Here is a 23,232-nt window from a genome sequence, read left to right on the forward strand (position 1 = left end):
TGTTGTCTTTAACCACATTGTCTTTGAGCAGAGTCCACAGCCCCAGGAAATAAAGAACACCTGGCCCCACCCCTCAGCCTTTCACTCGGGTTCGGGGTCACGTGGCCCGCTCAGCGTGTGAGGGTCAATCAGGGCAGGCTCTGAGATCAGCTCTGCTGCCCTTGACTGGTGCAGGGAGGAGAACAACATTTCACTGCCCCCGTGTCCCGGATTAAAGGGAATTTTAACCCAAAGCGGCCAAGACAGATCCCTTTGGCAAAGCAGGTGTGTCTGCTGAGCAGCTAGGCAGTGCAGGCGTGTCCAGCGCGATCTGCTCCTGAGCGCTGCTCCCCAGCTCGTCCCCACAGGGCAGGCAGAGCCCATTCAGACCCCGCTTACACACACACGGCTGCTTTTCTCCAGCTCCTGCTACACCCATTCATTCCTTTAGAAGTGGAGTACTGGGGGGAGGGGCCCCACCTCTGGTTCCCCTGAACGGGCTCACGTCTCTGACTTTGCCAGGGAACCAGTTGGATTTTGAAGCTGAAATCGAACCGACTTCACTGGCAGTTTGGTGACTATTCCAGCTGCTGTTTGAATGGGACTGACTCAGCAGAGCCCCTTGATAGGGAGGAGAGGCCCAGGCCCTGCACAATAAGGGGACGCTCGCAGAGAGGCTGCCTGATGGCGGGGGGCAGAGAACACCCTGCGAGTCAGTGACAGATATAAACACAAGGAAGAGAAGAAGGGATGTTCCCGGGTGACGCAGGAGGCCTCCAGCAGAGCTGGGAATGAACCCAGGAGTCCTGGCTCAGTCTGTTTTGTTTCTGCTCTTGTTCTGCAAGGTGTGCGCGGTGCATTGCAGGCGGTCTAGACACGTCCCTCCCTGGAGTGCTGGGATGGGGACAGGAGGGGCAGCGCACAGGGAGAGGCAGAGGGAGTGGTATGAATGTGCCGTGCCTCTGGTACCAGTTCCCCCTGCTATTACCAGAAGGCCAGGCCCTCCTCATTCCTCGTTTGTTCCCATTCCTCCCCCTGGAGGGCGGCTCTGGGGTGCTGAGGCCGGAGTCAGGCGACCCATGGACCTGTCCCTGGCAGAGTCAGGAACAAGAGAGAGGAGACACACACAGAGCTGAATGCTGCAGGGAAAGTTTATTGTCAGGTCACTGTGCTGGGATGGATGAGAAGAGGAGAGGGTGGGTGCGACAGAGAGCGACGGGGCAGAGCGGAGCAGCAGTGACAGGGATTAACACAGCGATGCTTTGCAGAATGGACTTTGCACCCAGGGATACAGGAGCTGGTCTGCCAGGGAGGTGGCGGGACCCGATTAACTCACGGCTCAGGTGTTGAGAGCCCCTAGGTGCGGGCTAGCTTCCTGCCCTTGGGTTTGACCTTACAAATGAAATAGTATTTGTCTTCACAGGGATAATCGTGCCATTTCTGGAAACCTAGAAACAAAACAGAAAAGACCCGTGGGGTGGGGCAGGCTGGGCTGTTCCTGCCATGCAGTGACCCCTCCCCTACCCCGTTCCAGCCCCTCGGAGAAGATCCCAGCTGTGGTGCAGGGCCCCGAGGCAGAGGAGGGTGGGTGGAGCCCTGAGCACCCCAGGTGGGGGCAGCCCCATCCTGCAAAGAGATGCAGAGGCTCAGTGTGAAAGGGGAGACGGCTGGTCCATGTGCTACTGCTTGTACCTCCCCCGCCCCACGTGCCCCCCACACCAGGCAGCGGGCAGAGGAGAGCGAGAGCCCTGCCCTGGGACCAGGGGCACCCGCTCAGAAACTGGGCTGCTGCCTCCCTCCATGCTGAGTGAGCTGGCCCCACAGCCAGGCACCCCTCCAGGTCCTGCACGCCAGGATCTGGCTATACCCACAGCAACATCTGTCCCCGGGTGGGCTCAGCCACCAGTCACAGGGTGTGTGTGAATGCCTGTGAGTAACACAACCCCGTGAGAGGGAGCAAATGCAGCTCCAGTCCCCAAATCAGTGTGTGGATCCCTGTTTGCACAGTTCTGCCTGCTCGACAGTCTGCTGCCGTGGAGTTGGGGTGTAACAGCCGCTCAGAGCTGTTCAAAGCTCAGCACAGCCCCCCTCTGGGCCAGGGGTGTGCGTGTGTGTGAGTGTGTTTGCGTGTGCGACTGTCTGTTCTGCCTGTCACTGGGGCAGGCACAGACTGAGCCAGGATCTGGGAAGCAGGACGTTTCCCAGCTGAGAGAAGGGGTTCTCTCCTGACTGTCCTCCCAGGATGGGGCTGGGGAGAGGGAGGAACAAGGATCTGCACTGCAGAGCGCGCTGGGGCCAGCCCGGATCAGTATCTCAGCCCGTGTGGTCGGAGGATGCCAGGGCCCCCCTGGAAGGAGCATGTGGGGCTGAGCTGCCTGCTTACCTGTAGTATGAGATAACCCTACACAGTACTCGTTTTTTTTCAGATTGTTAGGCTGTCCTTTTTCCCAAGCATTGAAGTTTATCTGGGATTCATCTGTCCATCTCCAGATTAGATTCTGCAGAGACAAAGCAGAGGAGAGACCCTGTAAACCCCAGATTACACAGCTCGAGAGATGCGCCGGAGACAGAGGGGCCATGTGCAGGGCCTGGGAAGAGGCTGGCCCAGCTCACACTGACCATCGCTATTCAGTGTCAGCGCTAGCAACCAGGGCGACGTTTCCTGACAACTGAAGTTACACCAGGACCTGCCCCAGGCCTTGACAGCATGAAAACAGCAAGTGAGGGGAGAGTCTCCAGCCCCCCTGCTCTGCCATCCCCACATCGCTGAGGGCAGCGCACCCCACATGCCCTGAGCTTTCCACGTCCGTCTCCAGCACAGCCCGCCAGGCGACACCTGCGGCTCCATCCCAGGCGCTGTCCCAGGGAACCGTGCTGCTGCCTCCTCCTCTCGTGTCTGCAGGCGATGCGACGCTGCCCTGAACCCAGCCCCATGGAGCGTTACTCTTCTCCCCGCAGGAGAGGCCCCCCCGGGCGGCGCTGGCCTGCAGAGCCTGGCTCTCAGCTGGGCTGTCCTAGGGCCCAACCCAGAACTGCTGTGGCTCGCCTTGACTGTAACTGTTCACGCCTCTGCACCTCGGGGGATCTGCTCCTTCCCCGTCCTGCCAGCCCCATAGCCTGTGCCTGCTGGTTCCTGGGACCCTCCAGGCTCCCCCCAGACCTCACCGCTGTGGTGCCCCTGGGCAGGTGATCCCCACCTGACGTAGCTCAGCCTCCAGAGGGAAAACACCCAAACGACAGCGCTGCCAGGCTTTCCTACCCTGGCATTGTTCGCTGCCTGCGTGGCCGCCCCTTTCCACGAGCCCTCGTCTAGGCATCTGCTCTGCGTGGGGTTGGGGTCGGGGCCGGCTTTCGTAAGGGGCCTGCCCGGTCTGAGCACAGGGGCCGGTTGGGTGGGTCATGTGGCGCTAGCAGAACAAACACGCACATTAATAATAGCGGTTTGTGCTCTGCCCCGGGCGTGTGGGGCTGATCCTGGGATGGACACACGGACGGTTGTAGCCCGTTCTCACCCCCGTGCGATGGAAATCCTCTCTCGTGGCACCCGCACCCCCAGAACAGCACCGAGCAGAGAAACAGAATCCAGGGGCGTGGGGAGAAGCGGCTGCCAGACGCAGAGCAGAGCGGGCCCGGGGCACTCACCTGGTCAGGATCCCAGAGTCCGATCCAGACATGATTGTCCTTCTTATTTTGCCAATTGACATAATGGACCAGTATATTATTTTCTCCAGCGCTGTGAATGGAGGCGAGATGAGCCCCACTCCCGTGGCGCTGGCACTCAGCCTGGGACAAGAAGAGACAAGCCAGTTACTCCATTGCTCCACTGCAGGGAGCAGCAGGAGAGAGTCCAGCCCTGCTCTGGGGCGCTGCCTCCCCCGGCAGCAAGGGCTGTGAGGACAGGACTCCGGTTCAGTGCCTCTCCCCACCCCCAGCAGCAATGGGGGGAGTGGTAGAACTGCCTCCCTCCCTCTGCACCTCCACGCCCCCCACCGCACCCGGCCCAGACACACAGCCACCCTGGCCCTGCTGGCATCACCGAATCCCTGGGGTGCCAGCCCCTGGCTCTGAGCTGAGCCCTGGACACCCCAGCACCAGCTTCAGATGGAGACGCAGCCAGGGTTCAGCGTAATAGCTGCCCTGGAGAGGCGCTGTCTCTGGGCCAGCTGCCTGCCCAGCCAGACACGCCCTGCTAAGGGAGTTTCCCCTCTCCCGGCTCCAGCGTCTATGCACACCTGGATCAACTGCTCCCACACTAGCGACAGGGCAGAGCAAGAGCGACACAGCATTGCAGGGACAGACAGAGCGGGACAACAGAAACCACAGTCCGCCCGTCCGCAGAGCACGAGCACAGGGACCTCCCAGCCCCACGGTTACATCCACGTGCACCCAGCACCCCACACAGCCATACACAGGGACCCACCTCCACCCCCACCCTCAGGTGCTGTGCCATGACTCCCTGGCCACGGGCCAGCCAGCATCAGGGAGCGACCCAGAGACCTTCGGCCCAGCCCTGCCACCGAGCTGTGGGAGCTGCTCTGTAAGACGAGTCAGGAACACGCCCTTCCTGAACCGGGCGCCAGAGGAAGGCTTGACCCCACCTTGGCCAGGCCGTCCCTGCTGGCGTCCCAGTGAGACCCGGCTCGTGCCAAGCGTGTCAGGTCCAGAGGAGATCGTATCCGCACTGATGTAGGCGAGGTTTGATTGGCTCCCCCTGCTCAGGGCACGTGATTTGCACAGGCTCCGTATCTGCAGGAGCACACCTAGGTGCTGAGCATGATGGGAAACCATCCGTCTGGCTGGTGCTGGGCACACATCACCTGAGTGGTAATTGCAGGGCAATGAAATGTTGTCCCGCTGTGTGAACAAACGGCAGCAGAGCTGTGCTGAGCCTGGCTGATGAAAGATTCACTCTCCTGCCAACAGACTGAACAACGGAGGCGTTTGTCTGCTAGACGCTGACAGAGCTGGGCCGGGGGGTCTCCTGCTCAGACTGCACCAGCTGGGACGGGGCTGCTCTCCAGCCTGGCTTGACTGACTGAGAACTGAAAACTCAGTGCCTGCGAGAGGGGCAGTGTTGTCTTTGGGGCGCCCAGGGACAGTGTATGATTTCCCAGCTGATTGGGGGGGTTCGAGCCGGTTTGGTTGCAGCAGTGACAGGAATCCCTAGACCTAGAACCTGGCCCTGGCTGTTGCCGGCTGTGTCTGGCAGAGGGTGACATTTACATTATATTCTGCCCTGCAGCCTGGCCAGGGCAGGGCCGTGCCCTCAGCAGCTGGTTCCCAGGGCTCTGCCCGGGGCAGGGTTAAATGTGCCAGCGCTCGGCTCCCAGCACAGCCCAGCCCAGCCCATCTCAGTTACTCCCATAGTCAGCCTAAACCTCCCCATCCCACAGCCACCAGCTGCAGCCAGAGCCCCTGAGCCCCGCTGCCCCCAGCCTCTCACCTCAGCATCCATCCAGTTTTTCTGTTGGGAGAAGTATCCATAGCAGTTGCCATGCAAGTACATCCAGCCCACGGGACAGGAAGCATCTTGTGCCCGGTCTGTGAGAGCAGGTGCTAGGGGGCAATGGTGGGGACCAGACGGCGCGGTTAGTGGTTGTTTCAGAGGCACTGTGGCTTTCCCGTTAGGACGAATAATGGGGCCTGGGCTCCTTTCCCCATGGTGCCCGGGGGCAAGGCAGGAGGCAGTGCTCTTTGGGGTGGGTGACAGCCCTCCCTGTACCTGCCCCAGGAGCCCCATGGTCTCCCAGGAAGGGGGGAAACATGGAGCTGCCAGACACCCCGTCCACCCCGCATTCAGCTGCAGTCCTGGAGCAGAGGGAATTCCTGCCAGGCTGAGCCTCTCCCCCTCCCCTGGAGCCATGCTGGACAGTGGGACCAGGGATACTGGCGGGGGAATGGAAGGGAGCACCCAGGGCCATAGGGTGAAGATGGGGGAGCATTGGGGTCGCCGCAGACTGGGAGCAGAGAGGGAAATTCAGTCCTGGGTGGAAGGAGCTGAGGGTTCAGAGAGGAGGAAAGGAGAGAGAGGTGCCCAGTCCCAGGGAGATGGGCAGCAACTGGGGCAGAAAGAGGGGCAGTAGCAGCGATCTGTGGGGCTGGGGAGGGGGAGGGGAACACTGTGCAGGATTTCTGTTCTCAGTGAGGGGGAAAGACAGTAACAGAAAAGGTGGAAATGCCAGAAGGGCTAACGGGCTTTTTTGTTTCCGTTTCCAACAAACAGGTTAGTAACAATTGGCGTCTAAGATGCTGAGAGCCAGCAAGAATGAGGCAGGAGCTGAGGCTAAAAGGGGGAGAGAACAAAACGACTCAGACAAAGCAGATGTCTGTATGTCACAATGGCCAATGAAGCACTTCCGAGAATACTCAAGGAATTGACGGAGCAGAGAGCTGAGCCATGAGCCATTAGCTCCAAAACTCAGGGCAGACGGGAGAGATTCCAGAGGACTGGCCAAGGGTAAATATAGTGCCAGGGTCTGGAAAGGGAGTAAGGACCACCCGGGAAATTACAGCCCAGTCAGCTTCACTGCAGTAGCCAGAAAGAGAATGGAGCAAATAATTAAGCAACCAACGTGCAAACACCTTGAAGGTAATCAGGTGATAAGTAACAGTCAGCATGGATTGTCAAGGACAAATCATGTCAGACCAACCTGCTGGCTTTCTTTGCCAGGGTAACAAGCATTGTGGATAGGGGGGAATTGGCAGTTTTGGTGTATCGTGACTTTAGTAAAGCTTTTGATACCATCTCGCATGATCTCCTCATAAAGAAAGTAGGGAAATACAACCTAGGTGGAGCTACTATAAGGTGTGTGTATAACTGGTTGGAAAACGTTCCCAGAGAGTAGTTATCAGTGGTTCACAGTGAAGCTGGAAGGGCATATCAAGTGGGGTCCCATAGGGATCGGTTCTCGTTCTGGTTCTGTTCAATATAGAATCCTAGAAGATGAGGGATGGAAGGGACCTCAGGAGGTATCTAGTCTAACCCCTGCTGAAAGCAGGACCAATCCCAACTAAATCATCCCAGCCAGGGTTTTGTCAAGTCGGGTCTTAAAAACCTCTAAGGATGAAGATATCTTCATCGGTGATTTAGAGTGTGGCATAAAGAGTACACTTGAAACGTTTGCGGACGATACCGAGCTGGGAGGGTAGGATTAAAAATCAAAATGATCTGGACACACTGGAGAAATGGGCTAAAGTAAATAGGATGAAATTCAATACGGGCAAATGCAAAGTCCTCCACTTAGGAAGAAACAACCAGCTGCACACACACTGCATGGGACATGACTGCCGAGGAAGGAGATCTGTGGAAAGGGATCTGGGGTTAGTGGATCACAAGCTAAATATGAGTCAAGAGTGTAAAACTACTGTAAAAAAAGCAGACAACCTTCTGGGCTGTATGAGCAGGAGTGTTGTATGCAAGACACCAGAAATAATTCTTCTGCTCTGCTCTGCACTGATTAGGCCTCAGCTGGAATTTGCGTCCAGTGCTGGAGCCACATTTCAGGAAAGATGTGGAGAAACTGGAAATAGTCCAGAGAAGAGCAACGAGAATGATTAAAGGTCTAGAAAACACGACCCGTGAGGGAAGATGGAAAAAACTGGGTGTGTTTGGTCTGGAGAAGAGAAGACGGGCGGAGGTGGGGCCATGAGAACAGTTTCCAAGGACATAAGCAGTGGTTACAAGGAGGAGGGAGAAGAATTGTCTGCTTAACCTCTACAGGATAAGAGGCAATGGGCTTAAATTGCAGCAAGGGCGGTGTGGGCTGGGCATTAGGAGAAACTTCCTACCTGTCAGGCAGTGAAGCCCTGGAACAAATTGCTGGGGATGTTGTAGAATCTCTGTCCCGGGGGTTTAAGAGCAGCTCAGACAAACCCCTGCCAGGGCTGGGCTAGTTATCACTAAGAACTGCCTCGTCTGCAGGGGCCTGGACTAGACGAGCTAACGAGGTCCCTTCCAGCCCTACAGCTCTGTGATGCTCAGGGCAGGGGCACAGCACGTCGGGGCTCCCCCCAGGGCAGTGAACCCAGCAGCAGAGACGGGCCGTGACTCTGGGAGCACCGAGGAAAATGAATTCACTTCCCAATTCCCCACACGGCCAACAGCGCCCGGGGCTCCAGCTCCAAGGGGCCGGGCAGGGACTCACCTGTCAGCGAGGGGTTAAAGATCAGGCAGCTGAGGAGGCAGAGGCTGATGTAGGTGACTGGCCCCATCTCGCTTCTCCTGGAGGGAAACACACAAGAGAGATGGGGCCAGGAGAGCCAAAACGACCCCCAGAGCGACACCCCCCCATCACCCCAGGGGGCATTTCCCAGGGGAGGAGCTTCGGAGCTGGGATGGTGGCTAAGGGTCCTGGGTCACCTGGAAAGGCCCCGAGAGGGATCCTGTCCCCCAGCTCAGAGCCCCTGTGGGGCGGGGGATCTGCCCGAGGAAGGACTAGGACAGAGGAGGCCCCAGGGACTCATGCAGGGCAAGGCCGGCCATGGGTCCCAACCCAGGGCTGGGCTGCCCCCGAGTGCCCAGCACCCAGCGTGGAGGGAGGAATGTGGGGAGGGGTCAGGAACTCACGTGTCCGTCTGTGTCTGTCTGTCCTTGTGTGTCTGTATCTGTCTGTGTCTGGGCGGCTGGTCCAGAGCGCTGGGGATTGCAGTTCAGCCTGTGCTGGGAGCTGGTCCCCGGAGGGGGTTTATAGCCCTGCAGCAGGAGGGGTCAGAGGAGGAAGAAGGAGGAGGGTGAATTTGGAAATGGGACCGGATGTCACAGTTCAGTCCAGTGGTGACACAGTGCAGAGATGCAATCTGCCACCTGCTTCTGCACAGCTTCCTGCTGACCCTGAGCTCCCTAGGAGGGGGGGGGGCAAGTGTGACTGCTGCAGAGTCCCAGCCTGACACTGGGGAGGGGGCGCTGGGGCAGGCACTAGGGCAGATGGACGGCCCAGAGGGCACATAGGGAGGGGTTCCTACAGACAGTGTGTGAGGGGGGGTCACAGCAATGGGACAACTCCCTGCCAGTGACACCCCATCACCACCACCCATCCCTCTGCCTGAGCAGCCAGCCAGCTGTGAGCAACCTGCACCCCCAGCCCTGCCCTGAGCCCCGGCCCCGAGTGGCTCCTGCGGCAGGAATCGGTCTGCAGCTTCCTCCCTCTCTGTGGAGGAGGAAGCTGCAGGGTGATATGACCAGCCGCTCCCTGAGATTGCCAAGGCTCAGTGCTGTGTGCGACCTGTGGCCGAGCTCTTGGGGCTTGTGGTCGCGTCCCAGGTGAATCCACACAGTCACTGGGTCCTCTCTGGGAGCTGGCGTTGGAGGGCGCAGCTCGAAATGCCCCTTGCAGGGTCTGAGCGTCCCCTGCTGTGGGCAGGGAGCAGGCTGCACCTCCGCTCCCACTCAGGGCAGTGGGTGCGCTGCAGTGATCTGCCCACAATTTATTAAGCACTAATCAATAAAAATAAAGAAAAGATGAGAGAGGTAAAAGGAAAACACCCAACGCCACCCCCTGTCCCAGGTGCCCCACAAAGCGTCTCTGTGGTGTCAGGGATGTTCACAGCCTGCGTCTTGTAGCCTATAGGACTAGCCTGCTTCCTTGCACAGATCTACCTTTCCTTATAGATTTAAATGTTGTTGTTTTATTGTAATACAGTCCTAGATTCAGACTGAAGTGTTACAGCTGCAATGCAGGTACCTCACAGGCCACGCCCTGTGTGAACGCGAAGGCAGGTAGCATACATATGTTCGGAACCTGTGGCCCAGCTAAGTAACAATGAGTTAAAGGATAAGACACAGATGGTTATAGCCTTTACCCTGGATACATCAGGAGGTATCAAGACAGGGTGGCTGTCTCAGGTTACGCCCCGAGTAAACTTCACAGATACACCACAGAGCCCACAAAAAGGGCCAGAAATAACAGAGGTGAGATAAGCGAACCCTCTGGAACCGTCTGGAAAGAACGTGGATCTGTCATTAATAGGCACACACCTGCCAGCCTATAGAATAAGTGCACCCTGATAATTTGGGGGTGAAGAAGCCAATCTTGGACGTCGAAGGACCCATATTGGTCAGGGTATAAAAAGGGGCAAATCGTGTTACTTGGGCGTGATCACCAGCTCCTGCTGCTGTTAGCTAGTGTTTGTGAAAATCTTTTGTTCTTCGTTTATACGGAGTCTTCTTTGTATTCTTAGTCTTAGCCTTGTAGCTCTTCGCCCTCGAGCACTGCCCGGCTCTGAACCCCTCCACTCGAGAGCTGAGCAACCGCACATCTCTCTCAGCCAGGTCAGCAGGGAAGGGAGCGAGTGCATTAATGCAAAGCATCCCGTAGATCTATATCTATATCACGGTCGTCTCTGGAATCAGACTGTAATCCTACCCATTAGCCATTTGATTATTCATTTCCTTTTAATCCGTCATTTGTCCATCATTTCATGTTATCTCAATAAAATCTCTTAGAATTGTACAGATTCGGCTGTCAGTGTGAGCATTCCTGTCATGCACCCCGGGGCTCCCTGTATAACTCTTCTGGAGCCTGATTCCGGGACTAGAACCTTGTTATCTTCTGATCAGAGCAGACTGGCGGGCCTATAACCCCATTCAAATAACTAAATGCCCTGCAATCAAGGAACAGACTGGCGAGCCAGGCAGGAGACTCTGGGAGTGTGTGATACGCACATGTAAGGGGCTTTGGAGTGTAGACGGAGTATTGATATTGAGGTCCCAGAAGTATAAGTAATTGCAGCAGCACCGGGGCCCAGTGACCTACACTTTGAGATGGCGGGGGAGTTGATTTTTGTTTTGTTTAAGCTGCCAGAAAGACCACAGTATTTTCAGTGCCTACAACTCTCCCCGGCTGCACCCACCTTACCCCGGCTGTTTGGTAGGTCCCGACTGGGTAAGGCCTCTCAATCAGCTAAGAGCACATTAGCCATGGAGGGAAGAGAAGGGAACTTGCCCCCACCCTTCTGTTGGTTTTCATGGGACATAACTGAAGTGAATTGTTGACACCAGGCAGGGGTGTTATTTCTGCTTTTGTTATCAAAGGGAACCCTTCAGATTTAGAGCTGGGGATTTTAAAGTTCAGAATAGAGTGGTTATTACTATAGTGTTGGAAATTAGGCTAGCACTAGTTAGGCCATGCACTTCATAAAGACCCTGGGGGCGGACGAGAGGCCAAAGGGCAGGGCCAAGAATCGGTAGTGGCAGCCAGTGACCATAAACCGGAGGAAGTGCCTGTGACCGGGAAGGATGGAAATGTGAAAATAGGGGTTCTTTAGGTCAAGGGCGGCGTACCAGTCCTCTGGATCCAGAGCGGGAATGATGGAGGCTAGGGAAACCATACAGAACCTGAGACGTCTGATGAACTTGTTCAGACAGCGAATATCTAATATGGGCCTAAGGCTCCCCTTTGCCTTGGGGATGAGGAAATACCTGGAGTAGAAACCCCTCCCTATTTCCTGAGGAGGGACTGCTTCCACGGCCCCCAGGAGGAGGAGGGAATTCACCTCCTGTAAAAGGAGTAGCTCGTGACAGGGGTCCCTGAAGAGGGATGGGGTGGGGGGGGATCCAGGGGGAAAGCCGTAAACTGAGGGGCGTATCCCCTGAGAACTACGCCGAGGACCCAGTGGTCTGATGTAATATCCTGCCACTCGGCGTAGTAGGGTCTGAGCCTTTCCGGATTCGGAAATTGTGGATGCAAGAGATACATGGTGGTGCCACCCTAGAGCGCACCATCAAAATTGTCTCTTAGCGTTGGGCCCTTTAGAGGGCCCCTGCTGGGAGGCCGCGGATGATCCTGAGCAGTTGCGACACCCAAAGCCACTGTTTCTGTCACGGCCCCTCCGGGGTTGAGAGGGCCTGGGCGATGGCCTTGGGCGGTTGGGCCTGGCATTGGGCTGTGGCCGAGACTGATGCCTCGAGGCCTGGGGGGTGTAGAGACCCAACGACCGGAGTGTAGCTCTGGAGCCTTTTAGGGCGTGCAGCTTATCGTCCGTCTTGTCGGCGAAAAGGCCTGCCCCATCAAAGGGCAGGTCTGGATGGATTGCTGCACCTCCTGGGACAGCCCAGAAGACTGCAGCCACGAACACCACCGCATGGCTATCGCTGAGGCCATGGCTTTGCTAGCGGTGTCCACAGCGTCACTGGCAGTCTGCAAAGCCGCCCCTGACACTGTGGCGCCCTTCTCCAGGATCGTGGCAAAGTCTGCCTCCTGGTCCTGGGGCAACCCCTCTGCGAACCTCCTCATTGAGTTCCACAGGTTCAAGCTGTAACGACCTAGGAGCGCCTGATGGTTCGCTATCCTCAGCTGTAAGGCCCCGGTGGAATAGACTTTGTGGCTGAACAAGTCAAGTTTTTTATTATCTTTGTTCTTACGCATGGTGCCCTGGCCACCTTGCCTGTCTAGTTGGTTGGCTGCATCAACCACCAGGGTCCCGGGGGCTGGGTGAGTGTACAGGAATTCAAACCCCTTAGATGGTACTTAGTATTTCTTCTCGGTGCCCTTTGAGGTGGAGGCAATCGAGGCAGGGGTTTGCCAGAGAGCCTTGGCCAGTTTGAGGACTCTCTCATGCACCAGCAGGGCCACTCTGGATGGTCCTGCCAATCCAGCTACTACAAAGAGGGGGTTGTCCTCCTCGGAGAGCTCCTTAAGCTCGATATTCAGGTTGCTGGCCATCCTCTTAAGGAGCTCTTGATGGACCCTGAAGTTAGGGAGGGGCACCCTATGGTCCCTGGAGGCCACCTCATCAGGGGAAGAGGAGGAGGATTGTGGAGGGGGCCCCATGGAGGGTCCCACCCCAGGGTCCAATTCCTCTTCCTCAGAGGAATGGCCCTTAGCGGGTTGGCTAGGCGGGGGCTGCACTACTGAAGATGGGACACACACAGTGCCCTGTCCCATCTGCGCCCCCATGGGTCCCAGTATGGCCACTACCACGGCCCTTGCAGCCACCAAGGTGCCGGCATCGGTGATGGTTGCGGTGTGTCGAGATGGAACTTTCCCTTGCGGGACCTGGAGCTGCTAGACTGGTGTCAACGGTGCCTGTGGCTGCTGCTCATCTTTGCCGGGGACCTACCCTGCGACGACCCCGATGAAGCAGAGGAGCGTCGGTGCCGTTGTGAACAGTGCCTACGGCCAGATGTGCGGCTCGAGAAGCTGGAGATAGACGACCTCCGTCTCGGAGTGATTTCACATGCAGTGTGAAATTAGGAAGGCCAAAGCACAATTGGAGTTGCAGCTAGCAAGTGATGTGAAGGGGAACAAGAAGGGTTTCTACAGGTATGTTAGCAACAAGAGGAAGATTAGGGAAAGTGTGGGCCCCTTACAGAATAGGGGAGGCAACTTAGTGACAGAGGATGTGGAGAAAGCTGAGGTACTCAATGCCTTTTTTGCCTCTGTCTTCACAGACAAGGTCAGCTGAACTGGGCGGCACAGAATGGGGAGGAGGTGAGCAGCCCTCAGTGCTGAAGGAACAGGTTCAGGACTATTTAGACAGGCTGGACATGCACAAGTCCATGGAGCTGGGTGAAATGCACCCCAGGTGCTGAGGGAGTTGGCTGATGTGATTCCAGAGCCATTGGCTATTATCTTTGAAAGCTCGTGGCAATTGGGGGAGGTCTCCGATGATTGGGAAAAGGCAAATCTAGTGCCCAGCTTCAAGAGTCTTCAAGCACCTCGTCTGCTTATGCAATATGCTGAATACTTAACTGTACTCATGCAAATACAAAGCCCCTGCAAATAACCTGCCCCCTCTCAGCTGCTGAGCAGGGCCAGTGCCACTGCCATGCTCAGCTCTTGCTTACACTTACTTATCAGCAGCTCAGAAACCTGCATCTCATTTCAAGCCTCAACTTCCTGCTGGCCAGTTTAGCTCCATTTGTCCTTGTGTCCACACTGGCGCTGAACTGCAATAACTGCTCTCCCTCCCTGGTGTTTATCCCTGGGTTGTGTTTGTAGAGAGCAGCCCCACCTCCCCTCAGCCTTCCCGTGGCTAGGCCCTGCAGAGGAGGTGGATTTCCATTTCTAAGGGGTCTGCCGGCCCCGCTGAAGCTGAGGCGGGTTTGGGTTGGGCCTCTCCCAAGAGCAGGAGAAAGGGGAGGGCCAAAGAGGCACCCAGATCCTGAGACTGACAGTCCCCAGGGCCAATGGAGAGAGCCCACCACTCCAGGTCAGCCCAACTGACAGGCCAGGCTGGCCAATGAGGGAGTCGAGAGCCTGGGGCCTGTCCGCTGTGCGAGCGGGAGCCGCCAGGAGCAGGGCAGGGCAGGGCCGAGCTGGGCTGCAGGCAGAGCTGGGGAAATGGCGCAGCCTGGAGCTGGGGCAGCGCAGAGCAGCCGTGCCCATGGGCAGCCAGGGCTGGGCTGCAGGGCCATTTCTGTGTCATACAGTCCATTGGGTTTGCAGTCAGGGCAGTGGTCATTGGGTCAGGGAGGAGAGAGCACCCTGGCTGGTGGGGACAACGTGGCCCCTGTCCTGGGTGACTCCAACAAGATGGGGGGTTCAGCTCCCTAGGAATCCTGGGCCCAGCCATGTCAGGGTTACAGGGGAGCCCTGGCGCTCAGGAAGGATCTGTCTGGGTAAAGGGCGTGGGAGCGAGGGCTGAGCTCCTGTCACCATCGGATTCCAGCGGGGCAGTGCAGGAGCCAAGATCGAGCCCACAACAGCAGGGCCCATTCTCCCACTTGCACTGCTTCCAGGCACCCTTTTTGGAAAAGGCCTGATCAAGCGATGCCAGAACAGCACCGACTCAGCAGCTGGCTCGTGCCCAGAGCTGTGCCAGGCCCGGTTCGAAGACTGAAATCCCCCCAACTCCCACGGCAACCCCCCACCTCAAACAATACACCGCCATCAGCACTGAGCACCTTGATGAAGAGACCCTCTTGGCCTTCTCTGAAGCAATCTCACTAATTAGCTCGCCCCAGACCATCCACCTTGCTGCCAAGTTCTCTACAGAAGTAACTGCCCCGTCTGCTCAGCCTTTCCTCCCCGGGACATTCTCAGATAGGTCTGGACTAATTTTCACTTGCTGACACTCCTTTCCTTAGCCACCACGGTTCTGGGAAGGCAGCAAAACACCCAGAACTGTTTCTGTGTCAGGAAAGCATGCACCTAAAGACTTGTGTGAACGTAGCTAAGGAGCTCGATGGGCACCTCCATTTCCCAGTCATCCTCACCCCCTGGTGCTCTGTGGGCAGAACCGGATGGTCGCTGACAGCTCGTGCCACGCGTATGACTGGCGTACGATGTGGCTTTCCACTGCTTCCAGTCCTTGATGCTGGCCCCGGAGAAGCGTGTGACGAAGAGTGGACGTGCCCCCTCGTGCCCTGAGCTGACATGGCAGCTTTTCCCTAGGCCCCTGCTGCCAGGCCCGAAGCAGTCCCTCTTCGTGCAACTCCACCCTCTGCCCAGGTCCCATCTGAGTTCCACCCCTTCCCAGGACAGCAGAAAGTCCAGCAAGTAATTCCAAGACCTTGTGTCACTCTCGGGGCCTTTGCTCTGCGTTCAGTGGCCCTTACACCCTTCTCCAGGGGCAGCGCCAGCCTCTTCCTGGTGTGAGGGCTCAGGGTGTGGCCCAGGAGCCTGGGCTGGAGCGGGTTAGTCCGGGCACTGTGAGGAGCCCTGGATCCTCCACCTGCCCACGGCCGTGCGCCCTGGCTGGTGGGGCCATGGGCCAGGGGATGCTCTCAGGCAGCCTGCATTCCCGTCCCGGGCAGGCCAGCAGTCGGCACTTTCTCAGTTTTGCCTTTGAAGCTGGGCGGCTGCAGAGTGGCAGCTGCTATGGGGTGACTACAAGGAGAAAAGGCAATTTTCGGGGTGTCTCCAGCCTGCACAAGCCCCCCCCCGCAACCCCAGCACCGCCCCTGCCCTTCTCTCAGGGTTTTCAAACATCCCTATCCCTGGATGCTGGTGGGTCGGGGAGGGGACTTCACGCCACCTTCCCAGTGGCAGGTAGGGGAACCCAGGCCCACTTTCTGCCCTGGGTTCCAGCCCAGGGACCCTAGTAGAACAGCCGGGAGGGCTCTGTCAGCCGCCTTGCCACTGCCTGCCTGCACTCCGACCTGCCATGCATCTTTCCTCAGGCCCTTCCCCAGCCCCTAATGGGAAACCCACACGGGCTTTTCCTTTGTTGGTGGTGACTGAGGAACGCACTCGAGTGTCTGGCCTCTGCTCAACACACACACTGGCCATTTGCTTCGGAATCGGGGCTTTTTGTGATAGTCCTTCATTAGCATCGCACAAGGCTTCACTGATGTCTGCTGAGCGATGTCGTTTTAGGGATATTTAGCATGTAAACGTTTGCTAGGACATGATGAGAGGACAAGGCAAGTGAAAACAATGCATGTCACATCCCGTTAGTTTTATGAAGTTTAAATACCCCAAACACTCATACATTGAACAGTCTCTTTGACCTCTACTAACAGACCAGTGAATTGACCTGGACACCCTCTAGCATGCCCTGCTCTGCCAGCATGATCGCTGCATCCTTGGCTCGGCCACATTTGCCATCATTTGCCATTGTGCCTCTGTGTTCTGAGTCTCCACCAGTTAGCCCAGGGCTGAGTGATTTCCCCGGCTAGCAGGGGCCCAACTGCTGCTGCACCTGTGTTGTCTTTAACCACATTGTCTTTGAGCAGAGTCCACAGCCGCAGGAAATAAAGAACACCTGGCCCCACCCCTCAGCCTTTCACTCAGGTTCGGGGTCACGTGGCCCGCTCAGCGCGTGAGGGTCAATCAGGGCAGGCTCTGAGATCAGCTCTGCTGCCCTTGACTGGTGCAGGGAGGAGAACAACATTTCACTGCCCCCGTGTCCCGGATTAAAGGGAATTTTAACCCAAGCCAGCCAAGATGGATCCCTTTGGCAAAGCAGGTGTGTCTGCTGAGCAGCGAGGCAGTGCAGGCGTGTCCAGCGCGATCTGCTCCTGAGCGCTGCTCCCCAGCTCGTCCCCACAGGGCAGGGAGAGCCCATTCAGACCCCGCTTACACACATGGCTGCTTTTCTCCAGCTCCTGCTACACCCATTCATTCCTTTAGAAGTGGAGTACTGGGGGGAGGGGCCCCACCTCTGGTTCCCCTGAACGGGCTCACGTCTCTGACTTTGCCAAGGAACCAGTTGGATTTTGAAGCTGAAATCGAACCGACTTCACTGGCAGTTTGGTGACTATTCCAGCTGTTGTTTGAATGGGACTGACTAAGGAGAGCCCCTTGATATGGAGGAGAGGCCCAGGCCCTGCACAATAAGGGGACGCTCGGAGAGAGGCTGCCTGATGGCGGGGGGCAGAGAACACCCTGCGAGTCAGTGACAGATATAAATACAAGGAAGAGAAGAAGGGATGTTCCCGGCTGACGCAGGAGGCCTCCAGCAGAGCTGGGAATGAACCCAGGAGTCCTGGCTCAGTCTGTTTTGTTTTCTGCTCTTGTTCTGCAAGGTTTGCGCGGTGCATTGCAGGCAGGCTAGACACGTCCCTCCCTGGAGCGCTGGGATGGGGACAGAAGGGGGCAGCACACAGGGAGAGGCAGAGGGAGTCATATGAATGGGCCGTGCCTCGGGTACCAGTTCCCCCTGCTATTACCAGAAGGCCAGGTCCTCCTCATTCTTCGTTTGTTCCCTTTCCTCCCCCTGGAGGGCGGCTCTGGGGTGCTGAGGCCGGAGTCAGGCGACCCATGGACCTGTCCCTGCCTGAGTCAGGAACAAGAGAGAGGAGACACACACAGAGCTGAACGCTGCAGGGAAAGTTTATTGTCAGGTCACTGTGCTGGGATGGATGAGAAGAGGAGAGGGTGGGTGCAACAGAGAGCGACGGGCAGAGCGGAGCAGCAGTGACAGGGATTAACACAGCGATGCTTTGCAGAATGGACTTTGCACCCGGGGACACAGGAGCTGGTCTGCCAGGGAGCTGGCAGGAACCGATTCACTCACAGCCCAGGCATTGGGAGCCCCCCGGTGCGGGCGAGCTTCCTTCCCTTGGCTTTGTTCTTACAAATGAAAGAGAACTTGTCTTTACAGGGATAATCATGCCATTTCTGGAAACCTAGAAAGAAAACCAGAAAAGACCCGTGGGGTGGGGCAGGCTGGGCTGTTCCTGCCATGCAGTGACCCCTACCCAGCCCCGTTCCAGCCCCTCGGAGAAAATCCCAGCTCCGGTGCAGGGCCCCGAGGCAGAGGAGGGTGGGTGGCGCCCTGAGCGCCCCAGGTGGGGGTAGTCCCATCCTGCAAAGAGACGCCGAGGCTGAGTGTGAAATGCAGCTCTGGTCCGCAAATCAGTGTGTGGATCCCTGTTTGCACAGTTCTGCCTGCTCGACATCCTGCTGCCAAGGAGTAGGGGTACAACAGCCGCTGAGAGCTGTTCAAAGCTCAGCACAGCCCCCCTCTGGGCCTGGGGTGTGCGTGTGTGTGAGTGTTTGCATGTGCAACTGTCTGTTCTGCCTGTCACTGGGGCAGGCTCAGACTGAGCCAGGATCTGGGAAGCAGGACGTTTCCCAGCTGAGAGAAGGGGTTCTCTCCTGACTGCCCTCCCAGGATGGGGCTGGGGAGAGGGAGGAGCAAGGATCTGCACTCCAGAGCGCGCTGGGGCCAGCCTGGATCAGTATCTCAGCCCCTGTGTGGTCGGAGGCTGCCAGGGCCTCCCTGGAAGGAGCATGTGGGGCTGTGCTGCCTGCTTACCTGTAGAATGAGATAACACTACGCAGTGTTCCTTTTTCTTTGGACCGTCAGGCTGCCCGTTATCCCAAGCAAAGAAGTTCACCAGGGATTCATCAGCCCATCTCCAGTTTAGATTCTGCAGAGACAAAGCAGAGGAGAGACCCTGTACACCCCAGATTACACAGCTCGAGAGATGCGCCGGAGACAGAGGGGCCATGGGCAGGGCCTGGGGAGAGGCTGGCCCAGCTCCCACTGACCATCGCTATTCAGTGTCAGCGCTAGCAACCAGGGCGACGTTTCCTGACAGCTGAAGTTACACCAGGACCTGCCCCAGTCCCTGACAGCATGAAAACAGCAAGTGAGGGGAGAGTCTCCAGCCCCCCTGCTCTGCCATCCCCACATCGCTGAGGGCAGCGCACCCCACATGCCCTGAGCTTTCCACGTCCGTCTCCAGCACAGCCCGCCAGGCGACACCTGCGGCTCCATCCCAGGCGCTGTCCCAGGGAACCGTGCTGCTGCCTCCTTCTCTCGTGTCTGCAGGCGATGGGACGCTGCCCCCAACCCAGCCCCATGGAGTGTAAGTCTGCTCCCCACAGGAGAGGCCCCCCCGGGCGGCGCTGGCCTGCAGAGCCTGGCTCTCAGCTGGGTTGTCCCAGGGCCAACCCAGAACCGCTGTGGCTCGCCTTGACTGTAACTGTTCACGCCTCTGCACCTCGGGGGATCTACTCCTTCCCCGTCCTGCCAGCCCCGTAGCCTGTGCCTGCTGGTTCCTGGGACCCTCCAGGCTCCCCCCAGGCCTCACCGCTGAGGTGCCCCTGGGCAGATGATTCCCACTTGACGTAGCTGAGCCTACGGAGGGAAAACACCCAAACGACAGCGCTGCCAGGCTTTGCTGCCCTGGCATTGATCGCTGCCTGCGTGGCCGCCCCTTTCCCCGAGCAATCGTCTAGGCGTCTGCTCTGCTTGGGGTCGGGGCCGGGGCCGGCTCTTGTACTGGGCTTGCCCAGTCTGAGCACAGGGGCTGGTTGGGTGGGTCGCGTGGTACTAGCGGAACAAACACACACATTAATAATAGCGGTTTGTGCCTTTCCCGGGTGTGTGGGGCTGATCCTGGGACAGACACACGGACGGTTGTAGCCCGTTCTCACCTCCGTGCGATGGAAATCCTCTCTCGTGGCACCCGTGCCCCCAGAACATCACCGAGCAGAGAAACAGAATCCAGGGGCGGGGGAGAAACGGCTGCCAGACGCAGAGCAGAGCAAGTCCGGGGCACTCACCTGGTCAGGATCCCAGAGTCCGATCCAGACGGGAGTGTTCTTGTGGTGCCTCTGGACATAATGGGCCAGAATATCATTTTCCCCAGTACTATGAATGGAGGCGAGATGGGCCCCATGCCAGTGGCGCTGGCACTCAACCTGGGACAAGAAGAGAGAAGCCAGTTACCGCATTGCTCCACTGCAGGGAGCAGCAGAAGAGAGTCCAGCCCTGCTCTGGGGCGCTGCCTCCCCTGGCAGCAAAGGGCTGTGAGGACAGGACCCCGGTTCAGCGCCTCTCCCCACCCCCAGCAGTCCCCCTCCCTCTTCACCTCCACGCCCCCCACAGCACCCGGCCCAGACACACAGCCACCCTGGCCCTGCTGGCATCACCGAATCCCTGGGGTGCCAGCCCCTGGCTCTGCGCTGAGCCCTGGACACCCCCAGCACCAGCTTCAGATGGAGACACAGCCAGGATTTAGCATAATAGCTGCCCCTGGGGAGGGGCTGTCTCTGGGCCAGCTGCCTGCCCAGCCAGATGCCCTGCTAAGGGGTTTTCCCCTCTCCCAGCTCCATGTGGAGAGGAACCTTCCGTGGCTCCGAGCTGAAGTCCCGCCGATGGCCTTGCCCTTTCCCCACAGCCAAGACACAGTCCTGCTGGGTGATGGGTCTGTTACCTGCCCCTCTTCTATGCACACCTGGAGCACCTGCTCCCACAATAGTGACAGGGCAGAGCAAGAGCGACACAGCATTGCAGGGACAGACAGAGCGGGACAACAGAAACCACAGTCCGCCCGTCCCCCAGAGCACGAGCACAGGGACCTTCCAGCCCCACGGTTACATCCACGTGCACCCAGCACCCCACACAGCCATACACGGGGACCCACCCCCCCCTCAGGTGCTGTGCCATGACTCCATGGCCACGGGCCAGCCAGCATCAGGGAGCGACACAGAGACCTTCGGCCTGGCCCTGCCACCGAGCTGTGGGAGCTGCTCTGTAAGACGAGTCAGGAACACACCCTTCCTGAGCCGGGCGCCAGAGGGAGACATGACCCCACCTTGGCCAGGCCATCCCTGCTGGCGTCCCAGTGAGACCCGGCTCGTGCCAAGCATGTCAGGTCCAGAGGAGACCGTGCCCCGCACTGATGTAAGCGAGGTTTGATTGGCTCCCCCTGCTCAGGGCATGTGATTTGCACAGGCTCCGTATCTGCAGGAGCACACCTAGGTGCTGAGCATGATGGGAAACCATCCGTCTGGCTGGTGCTGGGCACACATCACCTGAGTGGTAACTGCAGGGCAATGAAATGTTTTCCCGCTGTGTGAACAAACGGCAGCAGAGCTGTGCTGAGCCTGGCTGATGAAAGATTCACTCTCCTGCCAACAGACTGAACAACGGAGGCGTTTGTCTGCTAGACGCTGGCAGAGCTGGGCCGGGGGTCTCCTGCTCAGACTGCACCAGCTGGGACGGGGCTGCTCTCCAGCCTGGCTTGACTGACTGAGAACTGAAAACTCAGTGCCTGCGAGAGGGGCAGTGTGTGATTTCCCAGCTGACTGGGGGGGCTCGAGCCGGTTTGGTTGCAGCAATGACAGGAACCCCTAGACCTAGAACCTGGCCCTGGCTGCTGCCGGCTGTGTCTGGCAGAGGGTGACATTTACATTATATTCTGCCCCGCAGCCTGCCCAGGGCAGGGCCGTGCCCTCAGCAGCTGGTTCCCAGGGCTCTGCCCGGGGCAGGGTTAAATGTGTCAGCGCTCGGCTCCCAGCACAGCCCAGCCCAGCCCAGCTCACTTACTCCCATAGTCAGCCTAAACCTCCCCATCCCCACAGCCTCCAGCTGCAGCCAGAGCCCCTGAGCCCCGCTGCCCCCAGACTCTCACCTCAGCATCCATCCAGGTTTTCTCTTGGGAGAAGTATCCATAGCAGTTGTTGTGCGAGTGGATCCAGCCCACGGGACAGGACGCGTCTTGTGCCTTGATTGAGAGAGCCGATGCTAGGGGGGAACGGTGAGGACCGGCCGGCGCTGTTAGCAGCTGTTTCAGAGGCACAACCGTGGCTTTCCCATTAGGACAAATAATGGGGCCTGGGCTCCTTTCCCCATTGTGCCCGGGGCAGGGCAGGAGGCAGTGCTCTCTGGGGTGGATGACAGCCCTCCCTGCACCTGCCCCAGGAGCCCCATGGTCTCCCAGGAAGGGGGGAAACATGGCGCTGCCAGACACCCCGTCCACCCCGCATTCAGCTGCAGTCCTGGAGCAGAGGGAAATCCTGCCAGGCTGAGCCTCTCCCCCTCTCGCCTGGGGCCATGCGGGACAGTGGGACCACGGATACTGGCGGGGGAAGGGAAGGGAGCACCCAGGGCCATAGGGTGAAGATGGGGGAGCAATGGGGTCGCCGCAGACTGGGAGCAGAGAGGGAAATTCAGTCCTGGTTGGAAGGAGCTGGGGGTTCAGAGAGGAGGAAAGGAGAGAGAGGTGCCCAGTCCTAGGGAGATGGGGCAGCAACTGGGGCAGAAAGAGGGGCAGTAGCAGCGATCTGTGGGGCTGGGGGAGGGGAACACTGTGCAGGATTTCTCTTCTCAGTGAGGGGAAAGACAGTAACAGAAAAGGTGGAAATGCCAGAAGTGCTAATGGGCTTTTTTGTTTCCATTTTCACCAAACAGGTTAGTCGCAATTGGGCGTCTAAGACGCTGAGAGCCAATGAGAATGAGGCAGGAGCTGAGGCTAAAAGGGAGAGAGAACAAAACGACTCAGACAAAGCAGATGTCTGCATGTCACAATGGCCAATGAAGCACTGCCGAGAATACTCAAGGAGCTGACTGAGCAGAGAGCTGAGCCATGAGCCATTAGCTCCAAAACTCAGGGCAGACGGGAGAGATTCCAGAGGACTGGCCAAGGGTAAATATAGTGCCAGGGTCTGGAAAGAGAGTAAGGACCACCCGGGAAATTACAGCCCAGTCAGCTTCACTGCAGTAGCCAGAAAGAGAATGGAGCAAATAATTAAGCAACCAACATGCAAACACCTTGAAGGTAATCAGGTGATAAGTAACAGTCAGCATGGATTGTCAAGGACAAATCATGTCAGACCAACCCGCTAGCTTTCTTTGCCAGGGTAAGAAGCCTTGTGGATGGGGGGAAGTGGCAGATTTGGTGTAACATGACTTTAGTAAAGCTTTTGATACCGTCTCGCATGACCTCCTCATAAAGAAAGTAGGGAAATACAACCTAGATGGAGCTACTATAAGGTGTGTGTATAACTGGTTGGAAAACGTTCCCAGAGAGTAGTTATCAGTGGTTCACTGTCCAGCTAGAAGGGCATATCAAGTGGGGTCCCATAGGGATCTGTTCTGGTTCTGGTTCTGTTCAATATAGAATCCTAGAAGATG

At 57.8% G+C, this 23,232-nt stretch overlaps 2 protein-coding genes across 2 annotated transcripts; both read right to left on the reverse strand.

The window, feature by feature from the left end:
- Positions 1–1,127: 1,127 nt before the first annotated feature.
- Positions 1,128–8,644, reverse strand: LOC137160148 (C-type Lectin CRL-like). The gene is made up of 6 exons (XM_067558598.1): positions 8,546–8,644; positions 8,124–8,200; positions 5,423–5,535; positions 3,622–3,762; positions 2,363–2,477; positions 1,128–1,427 (listed from the first exon to the last, which is right to left on the reverse strand). Exons 2-6 carry the CDS (start codon positions 8,188–8,190, stop codon positions 1,336–1,338), a joined length of 528 nt encoding a protein of 175 aa, XP_067414699.1. The 5' UTR covers positions 8,191–8,200; positions 8,546–8,644; the 3' UTR covers positions 1,128–1,335.
- Positions 8,645–12,443: 3,799 nt separating this feature from the next.
- On the reverse strand, positions 12,444–21,883 carry LOC137160149 (C-type lectin BpLec-like; the record flags this gene model as incomplete). The annotated part of the gene is made up of 5 exons (XM_067558599.1): positions 12,444–12,663; positions 17,878–17,989; positions 18,622–18,736; positions 19,878–20,015; positions 21,731–21,883. Coding segments are annotated over 5 exons (738 nt in total), but the record flags the coding sequence as incomplete, so codon positions are not given.
- Positions 21,884–23,232: the final 1,349 nt, after the last annotated feature.

The sequence above is a fragment of the Emydura macquarii genome, unplaced genomic scaffold, assembly GCF_026122565.2.
Source record: "Emydura macquarii macquarii isolate MOO-44397 ecotype Brisbane River unplaced genomic scaffold, CSIRO-AGI_Emac_v2 contig_2150, whole genome shotgun sequence".
NCBI lineage: Eukaryota > Metazoa > Chordata > Testudines > Chelidae > Emydura > Emydura macquarii.